This window comes from Ursus arctos, chromosome X (assembly GCF_023065955.2).
Source record: "Ursus arctos isolate Adak ecotype North America chromosome X, UrsArc2.0, whole genome shotgun sequence".
NCBI classification, from domain to species: Eukaryota; Metazoa; Chordata; class Mammalia; order Carnivora; family Ursidae; genus Ursus; species Ursus arctos.
This window is the reverse complement of record NC_079873.1, coordinates 85,241,748-85,255,536: the sequence shown is the minus strand read 5'-3', so window position 1 is coordinate 85,255,536 and position 13,789 is coordinate 85,241,748. Positions and strand designations below refer to the sequence as shown.

Here is a 13,789-nt window from a genome sequence, read left to right as displayed (position 1 = left end):
CCTAGATGAGCATGTGGCTTTTAGCAACCCTTTTTGAGCAGAGGTTTTGGGTGACCATGAGTTAGTGAGGAAGACACAAACAACAGTACTGAGCTGGAAGGAAAGTTATTATGTTATTATGTGAAAGTTATTATGTGAACACATAGCAGAAATTTCTTGCCGTTCTTTCCAGCCATGCCTTCCTACTTAGATTGTTCTCAGCTTCTAAAAGAATTAAATTTTCTCAAGTGTGTGTAGGAATAAGTTTTGGATTTTTATTTAGGACTCAACTTGAACAGGTCTTACTTTATAGGATAAGAGTTTTCAAGAAAGTCAAGGATTCTACCTGAGTTAATAATAAATGATTGTTCTTCACCGAGGAATTACACTTAGTTTCTACATAAAATTTTTCATCGTAGTTCTCCATGTAACACTCTTATCCCAGGTGGGGCTCATTAGTTGGAAAATAATACATTGGTGTGTGTATACATCTAGAAGCATCTACCCAAAGGAAAGCTATAAATGTACAATTGTCACAGAATGTTGACTGAGGTCTTGGGACAATTTTATTGATGTTCTATTTTAAGTGCAGCAATGTTGGAAGATAGCTGTATGGATGTGTATGTAAAAAGACACCCTGTTGTCTCTTAAGTAGGATATGTAGACCTTGGGAGCTCTGCTTTAGCAGCAGCCTGTGGAAGAAGCTGCTGAAACCTAACTTCCCTCTGAGGAGGTTACATTTCAGCTGAGAGCACAGTAGTAGTAGCTGGTTTCTCAATCACAACCCTCGAGTTAAATTAACACCTTTATATTGCATGGCCTTTCATCTGAGATAGTGTCTAGGAGGCTGATAGGTGCTATAGCTAACACCTTATTTGGGCCTGGTGAGGAAGGCCACCATTCCCCGTTCCTCCTCCTGTGAAACCCTACCTGAAGCTCTCTCTCGGGGACTTTTCCTAGGGTCTCATTCATTTAGGAGTGGGGGTATTTATTACATTAATATTTTCTCATTGATTCTACCTGGAAGCATCCAAAGTCATGTCTGTCTTTGTTTTACAGCTTACCGCATTCGTGTCAGTCACAGCACCGTGACAATTCTTCGAGCTCTGAGTGAGGGCTATGAAGAGGAGCTTCGAGGAAGGAGAGAGCTCAGGGTATAATGTCTTTTTTTTTTTTAATCAAACCACTTGGACCACCTGCTTCTGGAGAGGTTATGGTCTGCTGAAAGAGTTTACCTGGATGTCTGAGACTTAGAGCTATAATTTGGGCAGAATTTCCACCCCTATTTGCAGTTGCCGAGAGATTGTTCCTTTTTGCTTCAGTTTTCTTCCCTTTAAAATATGGCCACCGTGAGGAGGATTGTTAGAACTTCTTCTGAAGTTTTCAGACTATGAGCTGCATCTTTCTCTCTTAAAGGATAGCCCAGAATTTGGCTTTTCAGTGAGCTGCACTATTATTTACATCATCTAACTTCCATTTTATTTACTCTTTGGCAGTTCCAGACATGATTCAATAAGCTAAAGTATTAGTGAGTTTGGGTTTTCTATTTGCCTGCTCAGTGGCCACCTTTCTAATTTTTCATCCACACTATTAACAATCCCTCCCCCCCATTTACAGAGAGGTTTTATGTCTTCCCCCAAGGACCAGGAGGAATAAAGTCAGTTCCTGTGAAAAACATTTTGCAGCATCTTTTCTCTCTGTTAGGACTATCCCTTGATCTGGGATTCAGGATTAGAATAATTTTACCTTTTCTTTTTTTCTTTTTTGCTATCTCCACTGGATTCTTTTCATTTTCCTCTGGATAACCCCAGAGCCCCTGACTTCCCCATTTGTAAGAGGCTCTAGAGAGCTGATCATCTAACTTCTTCATTTTTAGACGAGGAACCAAGGCCCAGAGAGGTGAAGTAACTTGATCAGGGTCACACAGTCAGCTGGCAGAATCAGGACAAAACCCAGGAAGTCTGACTTCCCATTCAGTACCCTTTCTATGGTACCATTGTGCATGAAAATTATTTTCTCAGTCATTATACTTGGGCAAACCAAAACCCAGGTACTGAGGGATCCACAATTTGTTTCTGTCATTGGCAAGCCTTCCTCAGATGGTGGCAATTTACGTATAAAAGGATTTCAGAAGTTAGAGATTGGAAGACTTGATTCTGGTTGATCAGTTCCTTTTCTGGCTAGTTCTGGTTTGTCTCTTCCAATAGATCTTAATATCTTCTAGCAGATGTGATGAGTCATTTATGAGGGGACAGAGGTTCCTATCCCACCTCTGCAGAGAACTCAGTGAGATGATAGGAGTGGTAAAATTACTTAAATAGTGAATCACCTCACTCAAGCCACCTAGGCGATCCCTCTATATATTGACATTTCTTAGCAGAGGAGGACAAAGATGGCTTTATTTCCTGAGGCACTTACCTCTCTGTATTGCTGGGTACATATTCTATCATCTAAAAGCTGAAGAGCTGAAGAGGTGACACTTTTGAAACTGAAAAGGAAAAATATGGCCCCACCCCCATGGCTTTTATTGCCCCCCAAATTCCAGTTAGGAAGAATCATATCTTTGGGTGTTTTGAGTACAAAAACAGGACTACTTCAAAAGGGCCCTTTGCAGCTTCACAGTTTCCCTTACCCCAGGGAATTTGGGAACCTGCTACAGCAAGTTGGAGGAAGAGGTAGGGAGAAGCTTCCCCTGAGGCCATGTCAAGCCTTGCTTATTGAGGGGGTAGAGGCTTCCTGATCAAAAGGGAGATACTGAGAGAGAAGAGAGGGGGGCCCCAGGGGAAAGGAAGGGGCAATGTGAAGAAGAGAATAGGAAGTCTCAAAGAAGAAAGAAGATGGGAGATCCTGTCTGCCTCTGTATCCCTGCCCCTGACCAGAGGCAGGTGTTGGACGTTACATAGTAGGGACTGGGGGACAGGAGATTCCTTGTCACTCGGGGGCATGCAGTATATCCCCAATAAGACCACATCACCAGTACACTTCAGAAATTCTGATTCAACATTTCCATCCCTCATTCACTCTGTGTTGCTGGAAAGCAATAATTGCTTTAGTACATGGGTCAGAAGGACCACATTTGATAGCCTGCCAGGTGTGGTGGCAAAGGCGATAGTTGAAAACATCCTCTCTTTTCCAGCTGGCTGATATTTGAAATTCCTCCATCAGAGTCTCTTCTCTTGGGCTCAAGGATTGGATCCAGTAACAACACTCTTTTCCCACTCCATCTCCTTCATTGGAGTGATGACACTTTGTTGCTTCCCCTAGTGGAATCAAAAGTGTGGATTTGGTTGGGTGAGAGAAGAGAACATAGTGCAGTTGAGTAATTAGGTGGGTGGGGTTTACAAAGAAAGATATCAAACTGAGGAAGTTGAGGTAGGTTGGGGGAAGACTCATTTAGAGGTGACAAGCTCAGCCTCTCTGGGGAGTTGTCCTACTGCACACCTCAACCCCCTCTTGTACTGTACTGACAACAAATCATCAGTGCTTAACTGGCCAATTCTGCTTTTTCCAGTATTTCTCTCCTAACAGCCCAGTGATAAGTCATCTTATTACCTCTTCTCTTACATGAGTCCTATTTCAGTTACTGTTTTTCTGACAAGTTTGAAGCTTCTTGCTGAGACTTTGTATATATCTAGGCTTATCAGTTGTATTTACTAAGGCCTCTTAGGTAAATTTACATTCTGAGAAGACTTTCCCAAATGGTTGTTCTGAGCCAGTTTACATCCTTGCCAGAGGTGGGCACTTGTGTCTTGTCTCTGAATTCTGGGGCTAAATAGTATTTGATTCTAAGGCCCCTAAGCAATAGTCCTATTTTATTTGTGATTTCTCTTTATTCCCCAACCTCTTCCACTGCTATCTTCAACCTCTAAACTCACATGCACAAGTTTGCACATGTGTAAGCATGTGCAGCCACACATATGCACACGCAAACACATACCAGCAATTGAGCTAAGAAGTAATGAGCTTGGGGGAGCCTAGGTGGCTTAGTCGGTTAAGTATCTGACTCCTGATTTTGGCTCAGGTCATGATCTCAGGGTTGGGAGATCGAGCCCTGTTTTGGGCTTTGTGCTGAGTGTGGAGCTTGATTAAGATTTTCTCTCTCTCTCTCTCTCTCTCCCTTTCCTTCTGCCCCTCCCCACCTCCCTCTCCCTAAAAAAGAAGAAAAGAAGAAGAAGAAGAAGAAGAAGAAGAAGAAGAAGAAGAAGAAGAAGAAGAAGAAGAAGAAGAAGAAGTAGTAGTAGTAGTAGTGGGATTGTATTGGCAGAGTCATGAAGGTCAGAGGTCTGGTCTGTAATTCTTGTCCCATCAGTGACTTGTGTGTGACATTGGACAAGTAACTTTATCCTCGCTGTGCTTCCATTTCTTCACATAGAGTCCTCTTCTGACCCGTGATTATCAAAAAGCTCATTAATCACAAGCTTTAAAATTCCCAACAGTTGCTTTTTGGCCTCTGGACCTGTCCCTTGACTCCAGTGTGTTGGAAAGCTATGTGATATAGAAGGAAGAGCATTTAAAATCTGGAGTCTAAGATGTTAACTAGACATTGTGATGAGCATTTTATAATATATATACATATCAAATCATTATATTGTACAGCTGAAACTAATATAATGTTGTATGTCAGTTATACCTCAATAAAAAAATAGCTAAGTCGTAGTAAAAAGAAAATAAATAAAACTTGGAGTTTAGTAAAATTGGGTTCAAGTTCCAGCTATGCCTGCTTATTGACAAGTCATTTAATTTCCATGAAACTCAGTGTCCCAGTTTGCAGAATGAGGTTGATAATAAACCCCCCTTACAGAGTTTTTGTGAGAATTAAGAAGACAGGAGATGCCAAAATATCTTAAAAGTGTCAGGCCAAAGTAAGATGCGATTATTGGGGGGGTGGGTTTCTCTGGGACTGCCTAGGGATTGATACCAAGTCAAAGGGTTTGCTTTAGGTTTTAGTTGTTGCATACTTGTTCCCCCCTTTCTCTCTCTTCAGCAGAATTTTGGAAATAGGGTGGGTAAACAGAGAGCTAGGATTCTAAGAATTCTCCTGGATGGGCTCCAAAACCTCAGAGAGCCCCTGGGGCTCCCCTGCATACTCTTTGATTTGGAAGCTTGCCTGAGTCCATAACACTCCCATTCTCTTTTGCAACCATTAGTTTTGGCATCCCAGTGTGTGTCCCAGGACTCACCCAACTATCTGGACAATCCTGGCATCCACAAAGCTCCCTTGGGAATTGGCACACTGTCCCAATAGCCTCTAGATCTCAAGACAAACAGCCAAATATGCCTGGGGGTTGAGTTTTAAGAGTATGTTTTAGCAGGGGCGCCTGGGTGGCTCAGTCGTTAAGTGTCTGCCTTTGGCTCAGGGCGTGATCCTGGTGTTCTGGGATCGAGCCCCACGTCAGGCTCCTCCACTGGGAGCCTGCTTCTTCCTCTCCTGTTTCCCCTGCTTGTGTTCCCTCTCTCGCTGGCTCTCTCTCTCTCTTTGTTGAATGAATAAATAAAATCTTTAAAAAAAGAAAAAAAAAGAGTATGTTTTAGCAAAGTGAGGTCCAATGACAACTTGAGTATTCCAAGTGCTCAAGGGTTGAGTTTTCCAGTGAATGGAACAATCTATCTGCTGAACAACTGTTCTGTATGAGACACTGCACTAGGTACTGTGAGGAAAAGAGCTTAAGAGGCAGAAGATTTGGGCTTGTATTTAGAGCCCAAAACATGGCCCGACAGTGTTTTTATTTAACTGCACTGTGAGCTCCTGAAGGACAGAGCCATTTCTGTATTTCCACACCTGGTAAAGTGAGGGTAGAATAAATGTAAGAATGAGTGATATGAGTATATTTTAAAGTTGTTCACTTCTTTTGAAAACAGAGTGGCTCCAAACAGTCCAATTATTTGAGGCTTAGGATGAGTTGGTTGCCAGCTAGTGAAGATTGGGCTGTTGTGGTATTCTCTTCCTACTTGCCTATAGTGGGCTTGTTCAGAGAACCAAATATCTGCAAAATGCTTTGAGATTCTTCCATTAAATGTGCTTATTATTATAATGGTTGTTGTCATTATTGTTAAGGGATGAATATATGTGATATAAAATAGAGAATAATGAATCTGATATTTAAAGGGGGGGCAGCCTAATTGGAATTTCTAAGTTAAACAATTTAGAACTGTTCCAAATGAGATCAGCCAAGAGTGAGACCATATTTCAGATTAATGAGTTGGAAACACATCCCATTACTTTTCTCAGTCTTAGTAAACACATTTTTTTTCCTTATGGATTGGAGGAAATGAAAGAACAGATGAAAGACAATTGAAAGGAGGAGAGCGAAACACATTGATTGAGAGGAGGGTTTATTAGAAAAAAGGGGAGGGCAAAGCAGAAGCAGAAAACTTGGCTCCTCCGAGGTCGTCACTTAGGCTCTGGGGGGACCAGCTGGAGTTTACACTCCCTTGGTTCTTGACAACCAAGGAACTCTTCTCAGGCCCATGGTTCTTGACAACCAAGAAACTGGGCTGTAGTTGGAGGCCTCCCTGGGGTCTCTCTCTACCTGTGAGAATCCTTTGGCAGGAAGAAAAGAATACTGCAGAAATGTACACCTCTCTAAGCAGCCAGGATGCCTTAGTCTTTAAAGTTGCACAGCCTGCTTTCCATTTGTATTCCAATTATTAGGTTTTGTGAGAGCCCTTGGGTGGCGAGTTTTCAGGAGAGGCAGACTCTGAATATATGTACTCTAGACAGGAAAGACAATGGGATACCTAAGGCCAAAAGATTAGGGCAGAAATGACAAACAAAATCTTGATGTTTGGTTACTATGAAGCCAGACAGCTGTACATCCCCAACGATGGAACTGTGTGGCAGTGGGTAGAAAAAACATCTGGATGACAGCTTCAAATGGTGTTCGCTTTTCTTTTTTTTTCTTTTTTTTTAGGGGGGGAGAGGTGGTGTGAGAAGGGAAGAGAGAGAATCTTAAGCAGGCTCCATGCTCAGCGTGGAGCCCAAGGCAGGGCTCCATCTCATGACCCTGAGATCATGACCTAAGCTGAAATCAAGAGTTGGATGCTTAACTGACTGAGCCACCCAGGTTCCCCCAAATGGTGTTCACTTTTCATCTGCCTACTGTGTCAGCTTATGGAGAATTCCTGAGGCTCAGGTATATATGGCAAGGAAGCTGTGCAGGAAGGAAGACTCCAGGGAGTGGTGACAAGGGGAAAGCAGAGATAATTTCTGAGCCAAACTGAATGCTTATACCCCATTGATCAGAAGCACGTCTTTGGGAAAATTGGTTATAGCACGTTTAAGATTTTCTGTATTTTCTATAATAAGGGCAAAGGCACAGAAGAGACCTTCTGGCTGGTTGGAAAAAAAGGCTTCACGAAGCCCCTTCCTGTGCCCCCACCAGTGAGCAAAGATGGGTAAGTAAAGTTCACACTTAATTAGAGTCTTCCTATGCCCCATTCTTTTCCACTGTCTTCACCATTTTTGTGTCTCTTCTGACCCACAGGCAAGTGGGCCATGGCTTACAACCAGTGGAGATTGCAGCCTTCCAAAGAAGAAAAGCAGAAAGGCAGCTGGTGAGAAACAAGCCATAAGGTAATGGCCAGCAGGAAAACAGAGCATGGGAGTTTGCCAAATTTTCAGAGCTGGGGCTCCCTTTGGCATGGGTGCCAGTCTCGGCCTACATTCTGTTGGCAGAGTGTGATGAAGTTGGTGAATTTCCAAGCTCCATTGAGTTGAGCAAAAACCTTGTGGGGAGGCCTGTTGCAGAGCAAGCTTCATCTGAGAGAGGTCGGCTGCCTTGGCCTGAGAGACCCTTGCTTCCTGTGCTGATAACACATTTGAATGTTTACAAAGCTGGCCTCGTCATCCAGTTATCAGACAGGTGCACCTGTCTGTTTCATTGTCAAGTACCTGGACCACACGATGAGACACCTCACATCTCTGGAGTTTCACATCTATCTAAGCAATACAGCAATATTATGATGACCCCCTTTTCCAGGATCCATTGGCAAGACCATCTTTGAGGGGATGTTATGTCATTTCCTCTGGAGGCACTGCTTGATCCCTTCTGAGGTCAGCATTGCCAACCAAAATAAGATTGGTTATTCCTTGACTGCCTGGCTTAAATTCAGGACAATTTCCCCCATTGCTCCTCCTCCTACTAGAATGGTATGATTCCGAAGGAGCAACAACAACCTAATTATCAAGAATTCTCCCCATGTATTTATCTCTGAGGAATCCATTGCTCTCTGGGGCTCCTGTCAGTATCTCTTCTCTACCTTGCTGTCTGGTTTTTTCTTTTATGGGGACTTTGACCCTAAGACCCATTGCTCCCTCCACATATCCTTAGAAATCACAATATTATAAAGTAAACATTAGGGCATCTCCACACACTCCTGCTCCCTCGTTTCTTAGCATGATTCAGAATAATCACAATTCTAGCAGCAACTGCCAAATGCATCCACATACTTCCTGTTTTCCCATTAGCCTCTGATGACTTTGTCAGCTCTCTATGACTAGTTCTTTCCTAAGGAAACCCAGTGTATCTTCATTTCTGCAGCTATCACACGTACCCTCTGTAGGTCATAATATTTATGCTTCAAAAAGGCTTCAGTACTAAGCATGCATCTCCCCTGCAGCCCCCTGTACCACCCTCTGCCATCCTGCCACCTAGGGCCTAGCTCTGTTTTTTTCCTATTGGTCAATACAAGCAGATAGAGCAGCTGGGACACACATTCATCTAATTTCCAGGAACTTTCTTTCCCGTGGGGAAGGAAACACACAGATACACGTAGACACACAGTCAGTCTTTTTCTCTATCTTTCTCTCACAGCAAGAAAGGTCTTGGAAGCTCTTGAAGGGTTTTTCTTTTGGTGGGGTGGCATAGGCAATGTAGGCACTGTGCAAGAACCTGTCCATTCCTAAGAATGTGTTGGAGCTTGTAGAAGACACTGCAGCTGACTCACCATCATTGACTGTGTGCTTCGTAATGCTTTCCCAGCACTACAGATGGATGTGGCTTAGGCCATTTATACTCACTCATCTGTACCCCCTTGACAGAGGGCATGCTTCTGTGGGCTGTGAGTATATGAGACAGATCGAAGCCAATTGGCCCCAAAGTGGATTTGACCTCTGATCTTAGCACTTATGCTTTAATCAACATGTTAATTGACTACAGTGGCCTTGGCAGGCTGTGCAACTCACAAAAATCCTTAAGAAGAGCACTCTTGACAAATATCAGAAGGCTTGACCTAAATCCAAGGGCTCTCAGACATTTCACTTCTCTCATTAAATGTCCTATGTTGATGTCATCCAGTAACACCACCTATTCCATAATGTTTCCAACTTTATGAATTTTCAGGCTAACTCCCAGTGAGATAGACCAACGTACAGAAGACCCACAATACCAGTGAATGCCTCTCACTTGCTGTTGTTGTCATGGGAGCTGTTAGGGGAAAATTTGAAACCTTTAGAGAGCCCTCTGGGGTCAGACAGGGAGGAGAAAAGGATGATGTGAAAGGGACACAGCTTTGGTGAACTAACTGCTGTGGCTGCTTCTCAGGCCAGGCCCTCCTGTCTCCCTAGTAGCTCCTTCTTCATATCCCCAAATATGTACCGCTTTCCAAACCTTCGTAAAGGTTATCATTTCATCTAGTCACTTTCCCTAGAATTTCACCAACTGGGCTGTCTGGGATTGATGAGCCTTTCAAACATAGATGGACCTTGTGGAGGGTAAGCAGTAATTAATCCCTCATATCAGAGTGAAGGTGAACTGAGCTAGATGTTCAGGAGCACTTGGAAGTTTCATTTTGATTGGGACCAGGAGAAATGAAGAAGTTTGGCAGTTACGAAAAATGGAAGGTCATAGTGGAGGTCTTCGGACAACACAAGAGCAGTGGATCCCTGGGAGATGGGAGAAGGGTGAAAACAAGTATGGGAGTGGAAAAGTCAGTTTAGATTTCCCCACTTTTAAACCTTTGCTATGGGTTTTCTTTGGACACAAAGAATGGGAAGAAAGCATGCTTTTCCTTCTGCTCTCAGGACCTAGGACCTCTGCCAGAGCTCTAATATAACTGCTCCATGTGGGTTAAATCAGCCTTTGTGAAATGGCCTAGAAACCTGACCACTACATATATATATAACACAGTTTCTATGGAACAAGGCATTCCGAATTCCAAATCATTGACTTATAAATGTTTAGGACACATCTCATTAGTAAGTTGAGGATTACTTATATATTAACATGCCCTCCTTTTTTGTTAAATTTGTAAAAACCCTTATAAATAGCAACATCTAGTTATGCAAACCTGACAAATATAATAATGTTTATTTGTTCAGCAACCCAGGAAAGTTTAGCAAATTGCAAGCTCTTTCTTGTAGAGTGGCGTTGTGTGGCTTGGAATCATTCATATTGAAATCCTGTGAATGGCCTAGGATGGAGAAAGTATACTTACTGTGTTCTCTTTCTCCCACCCAGGAGTGAAGGGCTGTGAGATTGGAATCTTCTCTTGGTGAGGCAATGGAAAAGCTCACTCCAGTTCAACAAATTGTTCTGCCTGGGCAAGAAATTAGTGAATGACTATACCTCTGAGGATGACCAGTCTACAGGGTTATTCAAGCCTAATTCCAGTGTAAGGGGGCCCCTGGGAAGTAACTTTAATAAGTTTTGTTCATTACACAGCTATCACTAAAATGGCCATTTGAATGTAAACTGCAATGGATGTGAACCCTAAGGAAGGGTAGAGAACCACCTCCAAGTTTAGTCATTCTAAAATAGCAGGCCCAACTTGGCCTAAGATAAGAAGGTCTCTATTTTCACAGAAAAAAAAAGTAGGAGGCACTTTGTTTTCTTTTTCATTTCGTTTGAATCTCTAGAAAGTATTTAATGAGCATAAATTTATAACTCAGATACTATGAGATTAGTGCCAGGAAAAAAAAAAACTTCTAGCAAACATACACCTGAATCCCAGTCCACTGTGACCTCAGTTGACTGGAATGCATAGGGAATAGGGGGGAGGAGAAGAGTCTGGTTAATTGTGTTGTTTGGATAATTGAAGGCTAAGAAGAAATTCCTTTGTTTTCTTATTGCTTATTATTAAAAATCTTTCCACAACTGTCACGGTCTCTTTTCCTGTCTAAGTAAGGAGAATCTAAGCAACATAATTGAATTGTCCTTGCTAGATAGGTGAGTAGCTCACTGGGCCTCAGGGTTATATTCTGAACATGACAGAAGAGATGTAAGAGAGATTGTCAGGGTAAAAGATATAGAATTAGTGGATTGAATTGAGCAATTCCCTTCAAGTTTTGTTCTTTTTCTCCTTTCTCCTGCCCACTCTGCCTTTCAAGCCCCTACCCTGGACCCTAAAATAAATCCCTTTGAACATTTGTTTTTACTTTGTGCTTTTAGTTTTCCAGATTCTAGATTTCCAGGGGTTATTGGCAGTGGCTTGCCACAGTCACATGGACTGAAGCAATAAGACTTAAGTCACAGGCATGTTTAAAATAGTTAAGTAAGATTTTCCTCCCTTTTATTATAAAAAATAATCCCTTTATTAAAACAGCTGAACTCAAACATATCAGCCAGTAAAGCAGTTAATTCTTTTAGAACAAGCCTTTTTTAAAAAAGAAATGCCTAGTGTATAATTTGATACCTTTCTCACTCATATTTATTTTTTCCATTATCAACTCACCCTGAATCTAAGCTTAAAGTCAAAAGCTCTTCCCGGCAGTTTCCCCTCCACTTTCAGTCAAAACACCCGTGGACTCTTCACAGAAGCTTAACCTCTCTCAGCCTCAGGTAGTCTATTTACTACGTTAAAACTGTTCAAGAGGATGCAGAAAAGGCTGAAGTTGCCTTTCAGCTTCCTTGATCAGAGTTTCTAATTCCATTTTCTAGAGATGGCAGAGGAGAAGGAGACATGAGATATCACCCTCTACTTGTGGCTAGGTCCCAGTCAAAAGCTGAGCTTTTAAGAATTCTAGAGAGGCAAAAAAAAAAAAAAAAAAAAAAAAAGAAAGAAAGAAAGAAAGAAAGAAAGAAAGAAAAAAGAAAAAAAAAAGAAAAGAATTCTAGAGAAGCAAGGCCTAAGGGAAGTTTCCAAGAAAGATACCAACTCAAAACAAAGGACTTCACTTCTAGAGGAGATGGCACCGCCCTCTAGTATGAATTGGAAGGATCACTGAGGGCAAGGGAGGGGGTTGGGACTGTAGCTATAGGCTCCATGGATTGGGATTCTCGCAAACCTAGTCCAGTCCTTTAGCACAGGAGCTGTAGACCCAGGGCTAGGCCTGCAAAATATTGAGCAACAAGACCCACTGAGGGTGATCCATTAGCTCTGTGTCTGATCCTATCCCGTATTTCCCTCTTTGGTATTTCTCAAGTCCAGCATGTCAACCAAACCCAACTTTCATAGCCTCCTAATCCTGTCTTATGCATGATCACGTCTTCCTTTGTTTGATTCTGTCATGAACCCCTATCTAAAACCAGTCTATCCTTTCTTGGATTCTTTTTCATTAAGGCCTTCTGCATTGACCAAAACTAAGCTCTCTTTAATTTGCCTTAGCATTTTACTTATCTGTGGAGAAGAAAAACACTCTCTACTCCCGTGTACCATTTGACTTACATAGTAGAGTAAAGCCTACTTCTTATATACACCTGATTATTTCTCTCTTCACCTGTTGCTAGTGCACATGGCTTGATAAAAATGATTTTTATCACAGCTCTTTTCTAGCTTATATTCCTTGTACAAAACAAAATATTTAGAAAACAATCTGAACAATGTTTTCAAACAGATTTGAATTTGTTTAATCACCTCTCATATCTGCTTGTTTTCCTGTGATCTGTCTCTTCTCAAAATAGATTATCAGATAAAGAAAGCAAAATGCTAATGAATTGCAAGTTAGGCTCTACTTATTTGAGGTTTTACCATACTTTACAATGTAACTTAACAAAATGGTCATCCCATGGAGCATCATTTAAGTCCCTTTAGATTTTTTCTTACTGATCTCAATGGCAATGGAGGTTCATTATAGAAAATTTAGAAAACACAGAAAGGTTTATAGGAAATTTAAATTACTCAGATTCCCTTTAGATCCTTTATTCTATTTATCCTTGTTTGGGCTCACTTCATACATTATTGCATGTTATTATAACACCCACTCTGCCAAATAATACCTTAAGTCAGCTGACTCACAAATTAGCCCATTTTACTTTTACTGTATTGCTGGCCACGTTATTCATACTTTTGGTGGTAGGAGGTGAATCTGCTTAGAATGTGATCAGCTTTCAGTGAGCCACTCATTCCTTATTTCTCTTGGCATAGCTAAGCAGGAGGAGATAGCAGATGGCTATACCTCATCAGAGAGCTCTAACTTGGTTTACTACATAAAGCTACTCTACCAAAAACTGTTGTTCCAAGGACTTCCATTCTGTCAACCTTGTCTGAGACTTAGTATAAACAGCTTTATTACCAAGCTACTCATCTCATCACATTCTTGTCCTTAATCCAAGTGGAATCAACTTGCAAGGAGTGGGAGGTGGCAAACAGCCAAATAGTAATACTTCATGCACTGGGTGGTCACATCTATGTGACATCAAACAATTGGATATAACTTAAAAAGTTAGTTGAATCAAGTAAGCATTAATTAGATGAAAGGCCACGATGGCTTGACCTGTTCTCCAGTTAAAGCTGGTTGACCTAATCAAGCACATTTCCCATCTGGTTGGTTGTTTCTAGCCCATTAAAATAGTGGAAACTCTGTAATAGAATTCTCTCTTACCCCTTTTCTGGTCCATGCCATCTTTTCAGGTCAAGATAATTGATAGGTAGA

The 13,789-nt window shown here is 41.7% G+C and overlaps 1 protein-coding gene across 1 annotated transcript in view; it reads left to right on the top strand.

Moving 5' to 3' along the window:
- Nucleotides 1-7,551, top strand: part of GUCY2F (guanylate cyclase 2F, retinal) — a 94,408-nt gene extending 86,857 nt beyond the window's left edge. The window contains 3 exon segments of the mRNA XM_026478767.2: nucleotides 1,039-1,133; nucleotides 7,286-7,374; nucleotides 7,464-7,551. Of these exon segments, the coding sequence (XP_026334552.2) occupies nucleotides 1,039-1,133; nucleotides 7,286-7,374; nucleotides 7,464-7,551 (272 nt within the window).
- Nucleotides 7,552-13,789: the final 6,238 nt, after the last annotated feature.